General features: G+C 39.4%; 1 protein-coding gene across 2 annotated transcripts; it reads right to left on the reverse strand.

The window, feature by feature from the left end:
* Positions 1–4775: 4775 nt before the first annotated feature.
* On the reverse strand, positions 4776–22734 carry rexo1 (REX1, RNA exonuclease 1 homolog). 2 transcript variants are annotated; one of them, XM_042417620.1, is made up of 16 exons: positions 22429–22734; positions 17498–19371; positions 17296–17397; positions 14160–14370; positions 13765–13913; positions 13360–13497; positions 12502–12625; positions 12075–12200; positions 11356–11496; positions 10787–10900; positions 10563–10636; positions 10185–10295; positions 9801–9916; positions 9465–9603; positions 8385–8505; positions 4776–6006 (listed from the first exon to the last, which is right to left on the reverse strand). In XM_042417620.1, the coding sequence occupies exons 1-16, from the start codon at positions 22607–22609 to the stop codon at positions 5918–5920; spliced, it is 3810 nt and encodes a 1269-aa protein (XP_042273554.1). In that variant the 5' UTR covers positions 22610–22734; the 3' UTR covers positions 4776–5917. The 2 variants fall into 2 exon arrangements, with proteins under 2 accessions (XP_042273554.1, XP_042273553.1); XM_042417619.1 differs by having other exon boundaries at positions 13765–13916.
* Between the last annotated feature and the right edge of the window lie 46 nt (positions 22735–22780).

Here is a 22780-nt window from a genome sequence, read left to right on the forward strand (position 1 = left end):
GAATGTTTCTACAGTTGGGTCTTGTTACCTTTACTTCAGTAAAGGGTCTGAATAGTTTTTCCACCACTGTTGTAGGCAGTTAAACCATCTAAATGTACTTTATGTGGAGGCTGAAGCCTGACAACATCCTTCTTCGGTGCCCTAACTGCCGTTGTACACAATGATGTGAAAATCACAGCACTCACACTGATAAAAATATAATTCTCATTACCAAAATTTTACTCATATAGCCCAAAATCAAAAATTTGCATAAGAGGGCTTTAAAATCTGTATAGTATACATCAGCCTCTATCCTTAGACTCAATTTAGATGAGAAAAAAACTCTTTTCACTGATAAAGAACAAAAGGGGAGGGACCCATTTACCAGGACAGACATGCAATAGGTGTCATATATACAGAGCAGGTGAACAAGAATAGTTAATCTCATTAAACTTTAATGACAAACAAACAAGGACCTAAGGTTAAGTCTTTAGGAACTGACACTGACTGTAGAGTAGAAACTTACTGTACAATAAAGTCTTTCCAGATAACAAAGGCAGGCTGAAATATAGAAGTTAAACTCCCAAAAGTTTGTTTGAATATCTCTAAGCTCTGTAACGTACTGTAATTCTCTGCAGTTTGATATTTCATTGTGTTGTGAAGGCAAAAAGATGTCAAATCACGTTCTCATCCTACAAACGCATTTTGATGCAAAATACGATGCTACAGGTACATTCCTACACCGAAATCAACTGCACACAAACAAATAGCTTGAGGTTATTATCAATATTCACAGATAAACATGTGAGACACCTCCACTGCTGTGTACTTTGAGGGTGTAGACCTATAACTATGGTTCACTTCTTCCACTCACACTCGCACACAATCAACTGCTCAGACTTCCAAAATATGTGAAAATGTTTGTGCTCTTTTTTTCTCCCCTGGCTTTTTTCCTCCTCCTTTCGCTGTTCTTGGCTGTCAAGCTATATTAGTGTCTGATAGAAATAAGTCATTTAGAAGAGGCTCTGTCGGCCAGCCCCTCAGCCCCACTAAAAGCTCCAGGATTAGGTCCCAGAGGCCTTTGTCTCCGCAGCCCGCAGGATTAGGGGAGATTTACTGCGAGGAGAGAAAAAAAGTAGTTATTTCATGGCACTTTCATGATGAAACCTGGCCAAAGCTGTGTTGGCTGGGGGGATTATAGGCACACAAAGAGTGTGGTTGTGTGTGACCCTCCCCATCCCAGAGCCGCCACCACTGACTCACTCGCTGCCCCCCCTGGATCATTTCCCCTTCTGCGGGCCAGGCAGGGCTCGGCCGGGTTCACCTCCTACCCATCAAGACGACCAGGGTTCAGCTGAAATGAGTAATGGCTCCTTCAATTAGCTGCTCGGTTCTCAGTCATCTGAAAGCTCGCTGACTGACTGATTGCTTCGTCTTTTAAATTCCCACAACAGCCAGTGAACTCTAAACACAACATCTTATCTCATTAGTCCCTCAGATAACCAGTAGTTTAGTGAATTCCCAGCATGAAACAGCTTTTCAACTTGATTTTCTTTTTCATGGTGCAGCAGGACTAATCACCAGCATGTGAGTACCTTGCGTTTAAGACTGAAGTGTAGGTAAATGAGAAGTTAGTGGATTTTGGTCCCTCCTGTAGTGTTTAAAACCCGCTTAAAAGGAGTTATCCTCCTCTCAGAGGATCCACTTAAACATGCAAGGATTACAGTGAATAAAAAACAAAGGCTATCCCCGGCTAAGTCGCATCACTGACAACCGTCTCACCACTGAGCAGGTGAAAACTCGCAGGTTTATTAACTGTTGTCACCGAGCAAGGGGAATTACAGTGAATACAGTGAATAGTCACTGTCAAAACACTCAGTTTTTATCCTTCTTGATGTCAAACAACATGAAGCTTTAAACTTTAGCTATTACAAGCCCTGTTAAACATTTTTCTGTACTGTGGGAAACATAAGTTGCATTTACTGCAAATCATTTATTACCAGGCAGCGTTTTACTGAAGCAATGATGAAAAAAGCGGTAAAGAAAATTATTTTATGGAATCAATAAGCCTCCAAAAGCCTCCAAAAATAAAATTATTTGATAACCTGATACGCAAAGAGAAAAACAAATACATTTACACAATTAGGGCTGAAACTACCAATTATTTTTATGTTCAATTAATCTATCAGTTATTTTCTTGATCATTTATCAATCATATGATCTATAAAAAGTAAGAAAATGAGAAAAAAAAAAGAAAAATCACAAATTCCTAAAGCTCAAGGTGATGTCATCAAATGTCTTGTTTTGTCCGACTAGTTTTCCAAAATCAAAAAATGTTCTGTTAAGTTTCACATAAGACAAAGAAAAGCAGCAATCGTTGACAGCTGAGAGGCTTGAATCAGAGAATGTTCAACATATTTCTGAAAAAAATGGCCTAAATGATCAATTAATTTCCTGTTGATAATCTAATCAATTAATACACCTGTTGTTTTCAGTTGTTTTACTTGTATTTTCTTTGTTGATGTTTCAGAAAAATATCTGCATGGATGGAAACTGTGAGGCAGCTGAGATGAGTGAGGGTAGAGGAGGAGTTAAGTTTCTTCTTTTTTTTTTGGTCATTGTCTTCTTCTTTTGTTGCTAAGAAGTTTTTTGTTAACGTCTCCTGTTTAACAGATGTTTTAGAAAGCAAACGCCCTTATGCCCAGCCTTTCTTTAATTGCTTATCAATAGTGGAAATTTGTATTGACAAGGGCCTGTCAGGAGGGGACCTTTGTAGTTGTCAGTTATCTCAAAGGAAGGCCCCCTTGGACACAAACTGGATCGATCGGTATGCAAAACACAATCGAGAGGCCTTTGGGACCGCGACGTTGGTACGTGAGCATGTGGGCCAGGGAGGGGAGAGAGCGGGCGGAGGAGCTAAAGACTTCTTCATCGGGGGGGGAATCGATAGGGCCGGCTGGCCTTTGACCTGAGAGAGACAGAGAGAGCGGGCGGCGGGTCAGTGGCTCTTCTTAAGCCCCTCTGAGTGCCAGGATCACGCTGTGAGGCCTGACACTGGCTATGACACACTCAGGGCTTAGACTGACATTGACCTGGCTGCAAACACACCAAGTACACACAAAAAAAAATCTCAAACATACACACACGGAGACAGCTCTGGTTCAGAAAGCAGAATTTAAATGAGGGGATAGTTTTATGGCAGCTTCAAGCAACCTAACTTTTAATCCATCAGTCTGATTTTATTGATATGAACTAGAGTTGTGGGTCTGAAAATACATTAGACTCTAATAATTCCCTCTTTATTTGACGTAGAGACTTATTGCCTTCTAATTAGCTTCTTATGATCTCCTGTCCAGCCCTTGGGAGCATGGCAATAAGCAGCTACACCAGCAGATCAATACGAGGGACTGAGTAAAGATCAGTCTCTTAATTGGGCGGGAGAGCTATAGATTAAAGACAGAGAGAGGGACGGGCAGCTGTGGGTGTCCGGGGGGTCAAGGGCACCCACAGTGGGCTAGACTGGGGTGCAGGGGTGAACTCAGACCACAGAGAGAAAACAGACCCTGGTCTTTTTTAGTCTTCGTCTTTTCATCATTGTCTTTTAAAGCTCAGCAACAAAACTAACTGTGTAAATAAAGATTTTGGTCGACTTCCAAACAAGCTGGAGTTTCATTTAAACTTGAATTAAATTATACATGTACTGTACGTTGTCTTTTAGGTTATTTTGATTGTTTAAATGCATCTTCTGCAGTTTATTCTGACACCTTCTACATTAGCTTGATCTTTTCAGTGCGGTCAATGGGTTAGGGATGAAAGAGATAAACAACCTTTAAAATACCATTAGAGCCAAAACGATTAGCTGATTTATCAATTGACGCAACTATTTTGATAATCGTCTGATCATTTTAAAGCAGAAATGCCAAAAATCTGCTGATTTCAGCATCTCAAACTTGAGGATTTGCTACTTTTCTTTGTCTTTTATGATAGTTAAAAGAGTATCTTTGGGTTTTGGACTGTTTGTTGGAGGAAATAAGACTTTCAAATCTAGGAAACTGTGAGCATTTTTCTCTATTTTCTGACATTTCCTGGACAAAACGATGAACAGGGAAAATAACAGATAAATCAATGATGAAAATCATCATTAGTTGCAACCCTACAGTACATACCATGGGCAGTAAGTTCAGGATGTAGTAGCACTGAAGTGTTTCTTTGCTCTGGCTCTTGCACAGATATAATGCAGCTCTCCATCTCCCAGCATGGGGTCAGTTTCAGAGCAGCCTCCCCCTCGTGACCCCCTCTAGTCAAAGGTGATCACAGAGGAGAGAGAAAGAGAGGCACTGATCGAATTTGATAATGAAGACGACCCCTCTAAGCTGCTTTGCTCCACATGTTCAAAATCTCTGCAACACTCAATAAACACTAGGAAGCCCCCCTCCCTGTCACTGGAACATTGTGTCGCTATTGATCCCAGCTAACTGGCTCTTTTAATACCTGGGGTCTGTGGCCTGGCCTGGGGAAATGCATACTGACATGTGACGGGAGGAGCTTAATAGGCAAACACACCGAAGAAAGGATGGGCCTCTCAGTTTAGCATTTCACTCCTATTTTCTCCAATTTACACATCTGCTGAAGAAAGGAGAATTACAGCCGCTGCACCTGCTGTTAAAAAGGACATATAGCCTGGACGGACGAAACGCAAGAGGCCCGGCACTGTACTTGAAAAAAGCTGTCACACTGTCAGAAACTATTTGTGTAGGGAGGGACCGTTCGTTCAGACGAAAACGCAGAGCAACATCTTCTTTTAACGAATACCTTTTAATAGAAAAAGATAAACAACCAAAAATAAACAAATACAAAAAGAAAAAGCATATTTACAGCACTCTGGTATTTTTTTCAGTCATTGTCAACATAAAACAGCACAGGTTAGCTGATATGCACTGTTTGTTATTAATTATTCAGTCCTAATTCAACATTACTGATCCTAATTTTTGTCTTTATGGAGGAACAACATGTCATACCTGCTACAACAATGATTCCTGTGATTCTATTTCATGCAGCGCACATGACACAGAGACAGTGGTGGATATATACAGTATTTTGTCCAAACTACAAAATACAGTGATATATTCCATCAAACTATACCAAATAGGTAGCAGCAGAGACTTTACAATTCTGCCAAGGGTCTTTTTATATGATCAAGTATTATAGGATTAGTTCAGATTTTAGAGCCAACAAAATTAACTGGATGAGAGCCGCCGTACAAACAGAGCATCAGCGACGAAAAATGAGGTGCAACGTGAAAAACACAAGTGCATTTACATAGCAATGTTCAACAGACTCTAAGACGTCAATGCACTTAAGTGTAACTAAGAACAAGTAACTTGTTATTCATTAGAAGTGTATGCATTACAACACTGATGAGGTACTCAGACTTGGGCCCTATACAACAAGAGCGTTTCTATAGTGCAATTTAGGCTGAGGACACAGCCTGGCATGAATATCATACTAATCATCATTGTTCAGCGGACAATGCCCTGCCATTTTAAGTAGTTCTGCTATAGAAAGGTTTTTTTATTTATAAATGGTTTTAAGAGACCTCCGCCCTTAAAAGACACTGCTCAAATAAAGAGAAATACATTATAACTAACATTATTTAGAACTGAAATAAGAATAAAATGAAAACATTGATCATTTGGGCTCCTATTGCTTTGAAAGGGCTGACACTTCTCTTCTGGAGTACGACAGGAGGTACAGGTCTTCTCACGATATTTCTGCTGAAAACTTTCAACTGTGCTGAACCATCCCTCCCTCCCGACACTCTGACCTTCACTCTCTGACAGCAGGTGTATGCCTACTGAACCTTCTCTTCTGTGTCTCCCTGCAACCAACATGAAGGCATGAAGTGCAACTGACAAAGGTGGAGTAGAAGGGTCAGAGGTCATCTTTTGACCTTTGCATCCTCCTTGATCTTCCAAATCATCAGCTCCATGCAGGCAGACGCATCTTCGCTCGAGTCATGGCCATCCACTGCAAACACATGAACAATACTTCATTACTAAACTTGTAAAAAGTTACAGCAGCATGGCAGTTTCCATTTGACTACAACATTAAAGGATAAGGTTGGTGATTTTCTATATTTTTCTTACTGTCAACAGATCTTGTGCAGAGCCAAACCAACAATTGATTGATGCTACTTTCATGTGTCCATCCAAAGCCTGATATATCTTGTTCCTCTGTGCCTTAGACCTCCGTTGTTTTCCAAAAACTATTAAAAAATGCATCAATTCCTTCGCCCCGAAGACAAAGGTTGCTGTATTTTGTTTAGAAATGACTCCAAAGACTGATGACAACAATCACATTTTCACTCTCAGGAGAGTAGTTCCTTGTACGGCAGACGTTTACAGAGCTTTGCTAGCTTCTTGTTCTTCATATCACAACCTCTTGACTTTGTGCTACATTGTGAATTTCTCAAAGACCTTTAGCACAAAGTCAAGAGGTTGTGATATGTAGCATAAAAAGCGAGCAAAGCCCTGTGAATGGAATCGTGTTCCTGCGCATATGCAGTGGCGTCTGCCGTACAAGGAACTACTCTTCTGAGACTGAAAACGTGATCGCTGTTATTACTCTTAGGAATGTTTCTAAACACACTAACTAACTAATCTTTGGAGCAAAAGAACATTATGGCTCATTGACATGTTTTTAATAGTTTTTAGACAACAACGAAGGTTTACAGCACAGAGGAATAAGATACATCAGGCTTTAAATACATACAAAATACTTTTAAGTGGGATCAATTCATCGTTGGTTTGTTGACAATAAGTGAAACATAGAAAGTTGCTAGTGAAATCCTTTAACAGTAGCACAAAGCTCAACTAACTTTCAACTAATCTGATAACAGTAAACAATATAAGTGAATTAAAAAGACAATGTTGTGTTGACGTTATTAATGGTGTTTAAAAATGATCACAACTGTAAAGCAGTGTTCAAGTATGTGAAGAGGAAGACATGAGAAAGGATCCTTCATAAAAACGCGACACTGTTACTTTTCAAAAGCGGCTGCTGCATCTTTAAGAATCTTTTATTCTTAAACTGTTTTCATTAGTCCTAAACAGAACTTAATATTTTAGTCAGATGTTTCAACTAGTGATGAAGAATCAAGACTTTGAGGCATTTTATTCGACTGCACCGAAAATCAGCTCAATACTTGAGTTAGACACAAGGGTTTGCACAAGTGTGACATCTGCTGGTCACATGGTTGTAGTGCAGTCAAATAAAACTTAATTAATGAGACTGGATCTATTTCTATAGATATGTGATGCCACACCTGCATATTTATTTCATTTAGTTTGAAAAATATTCTCTATTTGAAGTAACTTTAATCTCCTTGGACTCATTCTATTGGACTTAATTCATTTATTTATTTATCTATCAGGGACAACACACTTAAATTAACATCAATGTGATGTAAATGTGTCAGATTTAGCCAAAAGGCTCATTTTCATTTGCAGTCTCTGGGCTGGTTGTTGTTATACATTAAAAGAAACAAACAAGACAAACAAAAAGTTGACGAAATAACAACAAAACACACAAAAGAGGATACAGTATAAATGAATGGAAACCTGATTAAAAAAAACAATAAAGAAGGGACACATAAAAGCACTTAAAAGAACTGAACTTAATATTGGACTTACATTACTATTATTAACCTATTAGAGAAATGTGTCACTGCCATTTTCTCTGCATCTCCATCCATCCAGAGATGATCCAGAGGTTATCTTTCTTACATGTTCTTTTTCCTTTATGTCCTAAGTTTTTTCGGGGGAGTTTTCCACAGACTTCTAAAAACTCAGCTTTACTCTGACAGTACTTTTGTTGAAGATCATGTATGTGTAACTTGGCTGGTCTGATGCTTCAATTAAACTGATTCAACACATAAAGACTGATGAATTAGTGGATAAATCTTTATTTGACTGTTGTGTACATTCATGGAAGTAGCTAAATGTTCTGGAGATACATGGGAGATGGTTTGTTTGTGTAATTAGTGTCATGATTTGTAAATGATTTTTATCCTAATGAATAAATAAGTTAAAATAAAAACAATACATTTTTAAAAGTATGGATGGTTTTCCCTTATTTGAATCCTAGAAATGTTATAATTCATGTAATTGTTTTAGCCCAAATTATGTTGCTGTGCTAACTGAAACATCAACAACAATGATAATAATGATAATAATGATAATAATAATTATTATTATTATTATTATTATTACTATTATTATTATTATTATTATTATTATTATTATTATTATTATTATTATTATAATACACAATTAAAACAACTCTCGCAATAAAGTTTGTAACAGTAATATTACGACTGCTGCCAGTTCTGTGTGATTTTTTCTCACCGTTGTCCTGGATGATGCGTTTGAGGTGGTCGGCCATCAGGTTCTTCAAGGCACGTTTGTAGGGTAAGCCAAGGCGGTGAGGGAACACGATGGCTGTGTCTACAACTGAACTGTGAATAAGCTGGAAGAGATACAGAAAGAGAGAAACAGAGAAGGACAGACAAAGAATTACATCGAGTGTTTTACTTTTATTTCAGCCCAGTCTCATAAATAAAGACTTTGTGTTTCATCCTGTTAACAAGGCCGATACGATGTTTTCTCCAGTTGTGCTGTACATGAGTGTTACAGGCATAGCAATACTATAAAAAGGCCTACACAAACATAATGTGTCTGTTAGTTTCATTATTTTAATAAATGAAATTTGCCCAAATGGGTTACTGAGTGTCTACACACACAGCAGTGGTTCTCATCTGTTTTCATATGAATTAGGTAAAGCATACTGTATATTGTTCTTTGACATAAATTATATTTTTTTTACTAATGTAATGTTGTACAGGTTAACAGTGCAGTCCAGTCAATGTCTGCCATTTGCCGGTTTAGTTATTGATAAAGTAGCAAGAATAAGAGCCATAGTTGACAGTGAAAATGTAAAAAACAAACATCAATAAATAAATCATTTAATGTCATTGTGAATTGCTGGTTATTGTAAGTCTACACAGGACCTTCATGTTTATCATTTGGCTAATTTGTGATATTTGTTGTGATACTGTATTTAGAATCATCATTTCCTTTGGAAAACAGAAGTATATATATGTTATTAGGAGGATTGAACTATCACCTGTGCTGTAGTTACACAATAATGAAGTGATGATATTTTTACATGTTACCTACGTCATCTGAAAGCATACTTCATACTTTAAAAAACTGTGATTTATTTGGCGAAAGCAAAGGGAAAGTAAAGGTTTTGTGCATGCTGCCTGGTGATGTGATGATTCTGTACACGTCACAGCTACGAGCAGCACAGAGAGACAAGAAGGGAATCATGGGAAGTTTGTCAGATTTTTCCCTTTCATACTATAAATCAAATGAAACGCATCCCCAAACTGTCGCATAAAGTTTTAAAGAGTAGACTTAGGCTACCTTGAGAGCCAGGAGGTCACTTTCCAGACTGTGTCCTATGAGGATGGACTCAGCGCTGAACATACTGAGCAGCACTGCCTGAACGTCTCTCAGGGTGATGGTGGAGCTCTCCAAGTCCTCCGCCGTCACACCTGAAAATCTGTCAATCAGGTACAAGATGCGCCTCCTTTACAACACTGTGATTGTTTCAAGGACCATTTTTAATGGTAAACAGTTGGACTTCTCACCTAAAATAATTCAAGACAAGGCTACTACTAACAATTACTTGTTTACCAGTTAATCTACGCATTAACCGACGCCACCGATTTAGTGTCTAGTTGCAGGGGACGAACTCACCGTGTGTTGTAATCGACCACTTTGCTCTCAGGTTTGACAAACGTGTCATAGATGACTTTCAGGTCGGAGTCAATGACCGTCACCCTCGTCAGCTCCAGGCCCTGCTTTGTGTAACACTGTTTCCAGGAAGAAAAACAGGTGAATGTGATAGTGATTGTAAAATATAAACAACATGGCACTGGGTAAAACTGAAAAATTATTATTTATTTAGTATTTAATAGTTAATTTCATCAGTTGACATCATAATGTACTGTACTATTTAACAATAAAAAAATCATGTTTTCACTGGAATTTTACAATAAGTTAAGTCAAAATAAAAATAGGCCTCTTGGGACAATTATTTTTAGTTTTCTGGGATGAAAATATTTTGAAAACCTGACTCACCATTTCACAGTCCAAGGCAAACACGCCTCCGTTGCCGTCTGGTGGTAGAGATTTACTGAACGTTGTGACGTAGCCGTCAAATGTCTCTTTACGCCCGTCCTGAACATGTTGCTGTGGAAATGTGAAATATTTTAAGTTAGGGGTTGTTTATCCAAAAAAAAAAAAAAATCTTGATAAAGGCAGAAAACTACTTCAGTAACTGTAGTTATTCTAAAAGTACTTTATTTACAGTTTTTTGTGTTTCAACTTGAATGTAAAGGAATCAAGTTTTGAAATGTCCTATTAGTAGTCCACTAAGCCGTTATGAGAACCCAGATATTTTACTTCTTAAAAAGCACAAGGGAAAATCTAAAAGCTGCGGCTTGAGACGGATGTTACCTTTGCAACTTGGCAACCAGGAGAGCCCACAGCCCCAGAGCAGCAGCTGTAGATGGTCTCCCAGCCTCCAGCGACTGACGGAGAGGACGAGAGTCGGAAAGAGATGGAAGTAAACGAAAGTTGAGAACAGGAGGGGTGCAGTGACAGAGAGTGATTTAGATTTGGTGGTATAAATAACGACAATTATTTACCATTCACACTAAATAAATACAAAACAAACGTACCTTTATGTCTGCGCAAACGTCCCCAGTGAAAACCACATTCCTCTTTCCGCACACAGTCGCCGTTGACGTTGATTTTATACTCTGCACCACATCGGCAGCATATCTTGGTGAATGCTGGTAAAAACACATTACAGATTAGTCAGACAGCTGAAAAAAACAAACTATATGTATGAATGTTAGTATGTGACGGCTGCAGGGCCTCTGCCGGGGCTTGTGTGCGTATGTCGCATGTTGTTGATTGGATGGAGGCCATAAGGGTTAGATAAGCAAAGACCTGCCCAAACCTGGTAGTTTGGAGGCTCCTTCTCCCCTCACACCATGTTGTTATGTTCCCGTTTTGATTTTCTGTTTAGTTTATTTATCTTTTTTTCAGCTGGCCTGGTCAGCTGCTGAATTTGACATTTCTGATAGCTTTGTTGAGCAAAATAAACCTCTGTTAAATAAAATGCCTTTCTGTTAACCCTCATGTGTGTATTTCCCTTATTTGTTATGGTAAATAGTGTTAGAAATTAGAAAAGAGTAGTTAATTATCAACAATGAGACATCTCTGGGGTCATGTAGTTGCTTACGGTCTGCAATGGCCTTTTTCTCTGGGAGGTTGTACATGATGGCCTTGCCGGGGGCCTCAGGGTTCGTTCTCGGGTATCCGTGCTCCTGGAGCTGCTCGTCTGTCATCAGGTACGGCTTCAGCTTCCTGTACAGTGCGGCTCCTGCAGAGGGACAGAACAACAAGTAAAACAAATGTTGTCTTTGTGTAATAATGTCATAAGAAACAGAAATAAGTTGGTGGACACAGTTGTGGTGGAAGATTTTTACAGCTTTTTTTACCCAGAAAATGTTATTATAAATACTGTTGCACTATATGATATATGTGGTTGCATATCAGAGCAGAGAGCTAAGGATTTATCAATTAATTTCCTGTTCCTGATCGACTAAATCAACAATCCTTCTAAAAACACTGGTCTTGTAAACATGCTCCCTCTGACGTGAGGTCATGAGGAGGTACAGTAGTTTGCAGTAAATAGGACCTGGAGGTAGTCACATGGCAATTTGAATAGTTTCATCATAGTCCTTTTCATTTCATAAGAGGTGAATTCTGGATTTTTGTTACTAAGCAGCATGATAGGAAAAAACAGGAAGAAAGGCAAATGCAACAAAAACTGAAGTGTGTCAAAAAAAATTCCAATGAAAACATATTTTAATCATCACAATTAAGGCACCTTGTGGGAGTCATAAACAAAACAAAATAGGAGAACGAAATAAAATGAAAACCTAACAAGACCCTCACCGATGAGTTTCTCCTCCTGCTGTTTACCCATCCTGTTGACAGTGAAGCTGGTTGTTGCAGCCAAACGACCTCCCAGAACTTCCTCATGGGACTGGACCCTCCTGCTAGTGGCTGACCCTGGCTCCTCTGTAAACAACACACACACACACACACACAAGTTACCACTGAACCCTCAATACAACCATTTATTCTCTGCTTAAACACCATTTCATGCTCATATACGCATATCGACATAAACTGAGAGGCTTAAAATTATCATTATACATTTGACACATCTGGTATATTTGATGCTATTCTTGGATTTGTGTAGATTTTTTGTTCATGCATGTAAACAAAAGCAACATATACATACCTACGGGGTAATCATGTACGTTATACTACACTTTTCTACTCTAGAGGACTTTATCACAGGACTGAGGTGACGTACTGGTGACAGGTGAGGGACAGGAGGTGCTCTTGCTGCGGAGCTTCTTCAGCGTGTTGACAGCTACGTTGAGGTAGATGTTCTTACTGTTGCTGCGGTCGTACACCAGTTTCTCCTCGTCGAGACCCTGAAACAAGAAGAATCAAACTTGTGTCACGTTCAAAACCACAACTTCTTCTACTGCGCAACTTACTGAAAGTCCCTCGACATACGAGAAAGAGTGTGATAAAAGCTTTCCATTTCTTAACTTTGCATTGTTTATAAGTTATCAGTTATGTTTAAACAGCAAATAGATGATTGTAAACCAAATCAGATAGCAGCTTAGGGTGCAGTTGCTGCTAAGAAGGTGTTAATTATATTTTTAAAAGCAAACTCAAGACCTACGTTTTTAGCCAGGATTTTAATCGAGTTTTATTTATTTTATTTATTTATCCGTCTTAGCCTGTTTTACTACTATGAATATCCTTCTATTCTCTTTTTATTTTCTTGATTGTTTTCATTTTAATACCTTACTTCTCATTTCTAGTTTTACTCACTTCAATACATTTCCTCTTTTAGTATTTTATTATCTTTTTTTCACATTTCACTTTAGTATTATTGTTTTATTTTGCTATTCTGAATTTTTACATTTTTATGCTTCCTCTTGTGTTTCCTCATTGCAAATTCATGAGCGTTATGATATCATATTCTCAGTTCCTGTTTTTTTCCTCTCAGTTCCTTTTTTTATTGATTCTTCTATTTATAACATTTAAGTCATTTATTGTTTTGTGCGTGGATGGGGTTGAGGGTTGAGGTGTGGTGGTGGTGGTGGTGCATGAAAAGTGCCATACAAGTTAAGTCTGATTTATTGGTTACTCATACCATCTGGAAGGCGATGTCCTCTGATGGGCAAAATTTGACACATTCGTCTATGAAAGCGTTGAGGTAGCGCTGGCGGATGTTGTTGGGCACTTTGGCCCCAAACTCGATGGGGATGACAGGGCGCTTCATTGAAGTACTCTGACAAAGTCAAAACAGAGAGAGAACATTGACAGTAAGTCACATTTCACAGATTAAACATCTTGAAAGGCGGCGCCTCTGCCAGTAATCGTCAAGGTTATGCAGGGATAAGCAGAAAAAAAACAACAACAAACTTTCAGAAAAAGAATTAGTAATAAACATGGATAAAAGATGTCCTTGCTGCCTGGAATTTTCAAAATGTGTAAAAGGCAGCTATAAGATTGTAGTGAGTGACTAATTCGGAGAGTTATAGAAGTCAGTAGATACCTTCATGGTGGGCGTGTGAGCCACTCTCTTCTGTGTGGCGGTGGACATGGTCTTGGACAAGATACCAGCTGTGGTTTGAGCCTTGACAGATTGATGGGTCTGGCTGGGGGTTAACACTCGACTGCTGGCTGGTTTAGCATCTGCAGAGCCTACAGTAGCCAAACACACATATATATACACATGATTTCATTCTAAAAACAGTCAGAACATTTCAATTTCTATCCATCGGAGAGAAGAGTTTGAGACCATTACATCTACTTTTTAGTAGTAGAAGTTATCATCTTCACATATTAGGAAATTATAAGAGTGAAAGCAGTAATATTTTTTTTACTTATTTAAAAAAAAAAATAAAAGCCAGATCCTGCTACAATATAAAATAGTGGATGTGTTCATACTTGTTTTGGAGGATGACATCAGTGGGTTGGGACGGTGCGCTATTCTCTTCCTCTCTCCAGAAGAACTGGGGCTGGAGATCTGTGAGGCAGCTTTGACTGAAGCAGAGAGCTGAGCAGCTTGCTGCTGCGCCATCTGCATACGCTGGTAACAAACCTCCTGGGCCGAGGGCCTCTTGTACGGTCGCACCACAGACTTAGAGGGTGCATCAGTCTGACAAAGAGGAGTACATTTTATTAAAAAAATAATGTGTCATTCTTGGATGGCCCGCACAAATTATTACAGCCAGGATGTGATTTGCCAGGGGTGTGGTGGGGTATGGTGGGAATCCCCCCCCTCTGGTCTATATATTGCTGCCTCTGCTGAGTTAATTTTATCCCAGGTGGGGACATTTATCCCCCTCATAGTGATTTATGGTGCTTCACTGATAGACCATATAAAATATCTAAAATAAAAATATGCTATTTAAAAAAATCTAAGTAAAGCGCAGCAACATGAGAACAGTTATTATTGCAAACAACATTAAAATCAGAAATAGACTTTCACTGTCAGCACTCGCGCCCAACAGTAGAAATGACATCACATCTAGACTACGTGATGACACAGTAAATAGACCAGGGGGTTGCCTCCTTCCCTGCCTGGAGATTTGCAGAGATGTGGGTAAAAGAGGGGCGACACACCACGGATGACCCCTCCACAGGAAAGCATAAATAGAAGATAGAAGTCTGTCATCGAGGCATCATCAGAGCTGAAATAAACAGTGACTAAGAAGAATGACATTAAGTGTATTGGCACGTCTGGCTGAGTGGCGCTATCCACAGTACTGGAAGGAGCGTTGGAGGATCTGATTCTGGCATGTTAAATTAGCATTTAAGCTTTCGTTTTGTCGTATACGATCACATCTCCTATGTGTCCGCATGAGGAAAGGACAAGGCATGAACTTGACATCACATCCCTGAGAGTGAAAATATCACCTTACTTGATGAATTAATTTTTTTTTTTTTTTTTTAAAATGGATTAAAATATTCCTGCAAATGCAGTGGTCAAGTTCAAGTTTCATAATTGTTTTATTAAAGTTCTTAATTACTTTATAAGTGTTATTGGAACAGCTGCAAGAAAAAGCCTAACAGGCTTCATAGTCTATATACACCCACTGTGGTTCTCATTTTTTCTCATGAATAAAAATGTTTCAAAAACATCCTCTCTGATTTTTTCACACATCGCACCCTGATTAACTCTATGATGGTTTTGATGGACACATACAAAAATAGCAGCTTAAGTACACAACTCTTATTTAATTATGTGAATAGATTATAAGTACAACTGAAAATCAGGACAGAATTCTGTATATTTGCTCTTTTACAGTGTGTATTATGGCTGCAACTAGTGATTACTTTCTCAATTGTCTATAAAACACTAGAGAACAGTGAAAAATACACATCATAACGTCATAGATCCAAGGTAAACTTTTCAAATGTCTTACTTTGTCAGATCAACAGTCTGAAACATGAACAGCAATGCTCATAATGTTCACATTACATATTGTAATGTGTATGTTTCATTTACTGTTAATACAGATTCTGTATTTCTATGCCTCTTGTTATGATATTTTTTAGTTTAATTGGTTGCTGTACATTCATAATAAACATAAAACAGGCTCATATTTTCAACATTGATCAATGCTTCAACAGTTCAGTTCTGATCACTTAAGAAACACCAAATACTGATATTCAAACTGTATCATAAATTGTGTGATTATATGAAATACCCTACAGACTGGGCCTTTAATGAAGCTGCCATAGACAGCGTATTTCAGAGAGGGTGCATTGTCAAAGGCGCCCTGATAAAGTGATGGCCTATTGATCAGACAATCACATCTCTGACTGTCTGCTTAGCCCATGAACTCCGTGAAAACACTGAGAGCTGGTTGCTTACTGTAAAATCGGATGGTGCATTTAAACAATCTACAGTGATTGGAAAACCCCAGCTCCTTGTTTACTTTCAATATTTTTTATTATGCTTTTACTGTTTGTTTCCTTGTTGGCTTTGATACCTGTGTGAGCTTTCAGTAAAACTACCTGCACTTCCTGCTCTGAACACCAGCAGATTCTGTTGTGTCGTAATCTGAGGGGTTTTCCGTCGCTGCCTTTAACTCTCATGTACGTGCTTGCAGAGACAGGCTGTATGTTTCCAGTACAGAGCTGAGAACAACTACTTCCATTTATGTTCCTGTCAAATTCTCCTCATAGCTTAAAATATAGATGTATTGCACATTTGCTTTTTCAGAATATCCAGGAAAACTAAGAAATATTTGATGTGAATAATTTCCTTCAGGATTATGATGCATTATACATTTAAATGTAGAATTTAGGTTCCCTAAAAAAATGTTTTTTTAAACAACATGCACTTTTTTTATTCTGAGGATGTCAAATATGCTATCTCTTTACAGAACAGAAGCACAACTAACCAGTGAAATCTAAATAACACATGAGAAAATTGATGAAGTGCAACAAGAGATGTTTACTCCAAGTAACTTTTTCTCAGGTTTGACTTCAGTCAACCATGTCATCGTATGGGTCAACAACTTGAATTAAATAGTTAATAGAGAACAGGCTCAACTATTTAGTGAACTCTTTACAGCCCCTTGTCCTATTAAGAAGAATGGGAAACTAACAAAATTTGCTGAGCATGCATCACTTGGATTGCAACGCTACAACATCATGCAAGGAGAAGTTAAAACCAACAGTGATGACTCATTTTACTTGTAAGGACCAGAGCTATTGATATGTTGTTTGACAGCAGGATAGGCTATTCGGTACATGTACAAGCCTCATTTAAACATTGGGCAGAACTCTGTTCTGCTGACACTGATGGGGTTGAAGTGATAATGACAAAACCGCTTCTCGCCCAAAAGGACTGTACGCCACTGTGAGCAGATTTTATAATGTCCTCCTCTATAATAAAGTTGGATTTTAATAATGAATGATTTGTAAGCAAGCATGATATATTAAAGATGTTCTGAATTTCTGCATCCTGTAAAAGTTTTATAGGTGTTTCATCCCTGGCTGGCTGACCTCAATTTGCCTTGTGATACCATGAGGGAAGAGAAGCAGAAAGAAGTCAAGGTGACAAACTTACATTTCCTTTGGCAACAAAGTGGGAGACTCTCTTCTTCTGACCGGGGAAGAGAGTGGTTAAAGTGCTCTCTGTGCCTTTCTCCTCATCTGAATCCCTAGAGGGCTGAGAGGGCACAACATGACATCATTTATTCAATCGTATTGACTGGCTATGAGGTAAATAGAAAAAGGCGACAGCATGGCGAGACGGGTAACAGCAATACCTGCTTAGCTTGCCTTCCCTTGTCTTCCCTCTTCACATCCTTAGATTCGTTGAAGATCCGCAAACACTCCTCCATGGGATCGGAGTCGAAGTCCAGATCATCCTGGAAACTGGAGAAGTCCATTCCGACACCGTCGACCTCGTCCTTATCTGCTCTGCCGCCCTCCACAACGTGGTCACCCTCGTCCTCGGAGGAAGACGGAGTCAGCTCTGACGCTTTCCTCTTGTTCAGTCGACCCCTCTTTAAAGCGTCGGCGGATTTCCTCACCAGCACTTCCTCTGCCTCTTCGTCGTCGTCGTCCACCTCCATCGGTTCGGCCTCCTCTGGACTCTCATCTCCGAACAGATCGGCGTGGCTCAGACTCAGAGTTCTCCGTTTTTGTTCGGGTTTTTTCCCGTTTGATGAGCTGATGCTTTGCTTCAGCTTTTCTTTACTGTTTGCGGAACTCCCTTTACTGTTACTGCTCCCGCTACTAGAACTGCTTTTAAGTTTCTTCACATCTTTTTCTCTTTTATTACTATCAAGTTTACCATTTTTGTGTTGCCGATCTTTATATTTGCTGTGTTCCTTTTCCTTGTCTAAGATCTTGGGTTTCTTGCTTTCCTTTGCACTATTTTCTGTATCCTTATCTCGTTTGCTGGAGTCAGTTTTTACCTTTTCCACAGCTTTGATCTTATCCTCACTTCTCTTGTCTTCTCTGTGAACTTTATCACTTGTCTTAACCTTAACCGTGCTTTTCCTATCATCTCTCTTTCCATGACTCTTGTTCTCCTTCTTTGCAGAGTCCTGGCTTGAGTTTTTTAATGACCCTTTATCCTTACTGCTGCTGCTGCTGCTACTCTTACTATTTGATGTTTTGTTAAGTTCCTTTTCAAGTTTATGCACTTTCTCAGATTTGCCACTTTTCTCCTGACTAGTTCGACTAGCCACCTTCTTTTTCTCCATGTTGTTCTTTAGTTGAATATCTTCCTGGATGTCTGAGTCCTGTGCCAAATCATCTTTATTCCTCTGTGTCAGTGCATTTAGCATACTTTTAGTTCTTTCTTTTCTGTCCTTCCCCGCAGCATCTCCAGCTGACCCACTGTTGTTTTTTCTCTGCTGGAGATTACTAAGCGAGGTGGGTCGATACTCTGTTCCAGAGCTCTCCCCGTCAGAGTCAGAGAAAGTGTACTTTTTTGTGTCCACACTCTGCTGCTGTGGTTTTTTCACAGCTATGACATACTCCTCATCTGACAAATCAGACACTGGTAGTCTGTGCGCCTTGCTCCCCTCCCCCTTAACAGCATGTGCACTCTCGCTCCTCTTGCTCTTCCCTGCGATTCCCGCTGAATAGTTGGAGAGCGGGTCATACTCCATGTCTGTAGATGGTTTGGAATTGTCCACGGTGTATTTACACTTAGAGGAGGATGTGCTGTTTGAGTACTTTGGGCTGGGGGGAGGAGAGGGAAGTTGGTGTGTGTGTGTCCGAGATGGAGGCTTTTTCAATGAAGTGGGAACATACTCCATTGAGTTACTATTGCTCCCCTGGTTGTCTGAATCCAAGGTGTACTTACTGCAGCCAGGGGTGGGATTATACCCTCCTGATGTCATCTGATAACTCCCAGGATCATAGGCCGAGTGTGAGGATGCTGCTGCTGCTGCTTGACCTTTGCCAGCATCAGATGAAGACAAACCGGTGCTCCCGCTGGGTTCATACGGTTCGTCCCCGATCCGAGAAAGCTTCCTCTTCTCCCTCTCCACCTCACTGCGGACCTCCTCGATGGCCTTGTTGACCAGCTCCAGAGCACCGCTGAGGTCTCCCGATGCAGCCGGCTTCCCATTCTGCTGCTCTTGAGGCCTTACAACTTCTGGGTTGAATGGGTCATAACCTTGTTCTGCAGGGATGCGAGACAAGCAGCCTTAATACATTTGACCAAAACAACTTTAACTCAAACTCAGCTACTCGCTTTCAACTAGGGATGCACCAATCAAATCCTCTGGCCTCTGATACTGACCTTATTCAGTGGAACATGTATCAGCCATAATGTGGCTGATGCACACTAATTCATCAATGAAATTATAAAATTTACTTTCTGCTAGTTTCTGCTAGTTAGATTCATTCAGTGATGACAAACCACTGACAAAAATTTTGTGCCACAGCAATTCCTGGAGTGGTATACTGTCGAGGTCTTAGTTAGTCAATTGACAGCGAATGAATCAGCAACCATTCTGATAAATCAATTAATCATTCAAGTCATTTATAAGCAAAAATGCCAAAGATCGAATGTTTCCAGCTTCTCAAATGTCTTTGCTGCTTTCCTTGTCTTACCTCATAGTAAATTGATTCTCTTTGGGTTTTAGAGAGCTGATCCCACAAAATAAGACATTAGAGGATATGAACTTTGATCTATGAAATTGTGATGTGCATCTTTAACGGTTCTCTGTTGTTTTATAAACTAAACAACTAATGAATTAATCAAGAAAATGATAGTCAGAAAAATCAAAAATTAAAATAATTGTTAGTTGCTGAATTGTCTTATTTATCAAAAAATGCTCTATGCAGTGAGATAGCCGTTTGGGACGTTTGGGGAAAAGAGTGAAATGGTATTGGATCCGATTCTGGACTCAATATTGGTAACACTTTTATCCAAATCACTTCACAATTTTGCCTCTCATTCACTCATTCACATACACACCAAAGGCAGCGAGCTACCATGATGCTGGCCAAACCATAAGGAACAATTTGGGGCTCAGTTTCTTGCTCAAGGACACTTCGACATGTGGAGCCTACCCCTGATCCTGCACAGGAGGGATCAGGCAGCCAACATTGCAATTAGTAGAAGGCCCATTTTACCTCCTGATACCCGAAACAGAATCCCTACTTACAACCACATCTCATCGTCTTCCTCAGATGGACAGAGTTTGCTCAGCTGTCGTGGAGATATAGCTCAGTTTTACAGTATCAGATAATGCACTGAGCTATCTCCATGACAACTCAAAAAAGTTAATCTGCTGAGGAGCACTGTTAAATGTGGTTAAAAACTGCGGAAAAAGCAAACTACTTTTTCAAAGGTCAAGAATGAGCTTTTATACCAAATTCTACTAAAGCATCATTAAACTGAGAACAATATATGTGACTGTAACAAGCTCAGGTGATCTAGTTTTACATGGATGATTCTCTTGAGAAGTGAACATGATGGGATGTTATGTACTTGTGACAATTTTATTTATATTTCAATTACAACCTCTTTGTCTCCTCACTTTAACATTTACGTTTCAAAACACTTTATAGTTGAACTAATGGAGATGCAGCTTTTGGTTTCTATGCTTCACATATCAGGTACAAACTCCCAGAAAACTTGAGATCTGCTGCAACTCTCAGTTCTTTTCAATCAAGGCTGAAGACTTTTCTGTTTGCTGTTGCCTTTCATTAAACCAAATTGGAGATTTTTGACTAATATCTTGCACTGCAACTTTTATTCTCATGTTTTATCTTGTCTTATTCTAATTTAGCTCATTTTTATTTTCTATTTGAATCTTATTCAAATCTAGTTTAGTTTGAATCTAATTTAAATTGTATTCAAATGTCTTTTTATACTGTCTTGTGTTTCCTTTACATTTTGTCTTGAATACATTTAATTGCCAAGAGGGGGAGACATTGAAAGAAAGATATGCCAAAGGGAGATCTACTGGACTGACACTTAAGATACACTTCAGCCTGCAGGCCTCAACAAGGATTTTGATATGTGTGTCATGCTGTAAAATGTTTCTTTTCTTCTAGTGTAGAATTTGGGGTCTATGGTTCATGATGGCCCTCATCTGATACCCCTCCATAGCACTTTATTCTCTTATAGTTCTCTGTTTTCTTATAGATCTGGGGATCTGTGATTTATGATGGCTTACTCCCTCTCAAAACCCCATTTACTATGTGATGAAATATTATATATGTATGGTACGACTATAAAGGTGCTTCCTGAGTGTATATGTTTTTTCTGTAATGCCCATATTCACTGTGTCCGACCCCTATTTTGTATTCCACAACAAGTCCATTTGTATGCCTCACAGTACTCCATCCAGTGCTAAAAACTACAATTCCCAAGAGGTGGAGCTTCTACCACCACGGTGTGCATTAGAATGTGTTTGGTTATTTTTTACTTGTCTGTCCATTATTGACTCATGTATGCTCTGATGAAGGTCTGATAGACCAGTGTTTTTCAATCCTGGTCCCGAGGCAACCCTGCCTTGCATGTTTTAGATATTTCCCTGCTCCAACACACCTGATTCAAATTTATGGGTCGCTATCAGGGTTCTGCAGAGCTTGATGACGAGCGGATCATTTGAATCAGGTGTGCTGGAAGAGGGAAACATCTAAAACATTAAGGGAAGGGTTGGCCCAGGACCGAAAAACACTGTGATAGATGGAAAGTTCAAAATAAAATGAAACACTGCATAGATCATTGATGCTTCCAGCACCTTGATGCCTTTATGTTTTATGTAAAGCACTCTGAATTGCCTTGTTGTTGAAAGGTACTATACAAATAAACCTGGCTTGTTTATGTTAGTGTCGCGTGAGTATTTGGTACCATTTTTATGCGTCATTTTGTTAATAGACATTCGTAATGTCTAGTTTTTTAAAGTTACTTATCTATCATATGCATCTGTTATTGTTGTGTTCCTGCTGTGACGCTTCAATTTCCGTGGGGAAATTTGCGTGGGGTAAACACAGGTTATCTTATACTTCCTTGATATATTAATAAAGTGCATGAATTGTGGTTGCTTGCACAGTGCAGCTGACATAAACAGAAAACCGTTTCACACTGTTTTGGTTTCATTTGCCCTTTTTCGACACATTTTTATCGCTTTAGTCCAGTCCACACACGTCCCTTGCGAGGTAAGATCACATTAAGGTATTCAGCAAAGCCTGAGTTAGTGAAAATACTAGCTATAATCACCTTTCTGTGCCGAGTGAAGCTTTTTAACATCGGCTGCTGCTCCGTAGGAGAGCCGCCTCTGCTGGCTGTGCCTGAAGTGACAGTACGGTCTGTTACACCCATTTCTGCTGCCTTTGCTCTCGCTGTATTCCGTGTAAAACGGACAGTCAATCCCTCGGAAGAAGCCGGTGGATCTCAGCATTATTTCCAGATGTTGCTCTCATGCCCGCATGAACCCGCTTGGCCCTCTTTTTCCGCGTCGTTTTCGTTGTACAGCAAAAGCTTGAAGGGAGCGACGGAACAATAATAACGTCCCTACGGCGCCATGTTGGATTGGTCGGGGAAATGAAGTCTCGCGTTAATTCACACGTGT

The sequence above is a fragment of the Thunnus maccoyii genome, chromosome 7, assembly GCF_910596095.1.
Source record: "Thunnus maccoyii chromosome 7, fThuMac1.1, whole genome shotgun sequence".
Classification (NCBI taxonomy): domain Eukaryota; kingdom Metazoa; phylum Chordata; class Actinopteri; order Scombriformes; family Scombridae; genus Thunnus; species Thunnus maccoyii.

Excerpts from the sequence above, each read along its gene's own strand:
- rexo1 (XM_042417619.1), bottom strand. The coding sequence starts at position 22,609 with ATGCTGAGATCCACCGGCTTCTTCCGAGGGATTGACTGTCCGTTTTAC. Across the intron at positions 19,372-22,428 it reads GCTTCACTCGGCACAGAAAG|AACAAGGTTATGACCCATTC; the intron begins GTGATTATAGCT and ends GCATCCCTGCAG. Across the intron at positions 6,007-8,384 it reads ACGCATCATCCAGGACAACG|TGGATGGCCATGACTCGAGC; the intron begins GTGAGAAAAAAT and ends ATGTGTTTGCAG.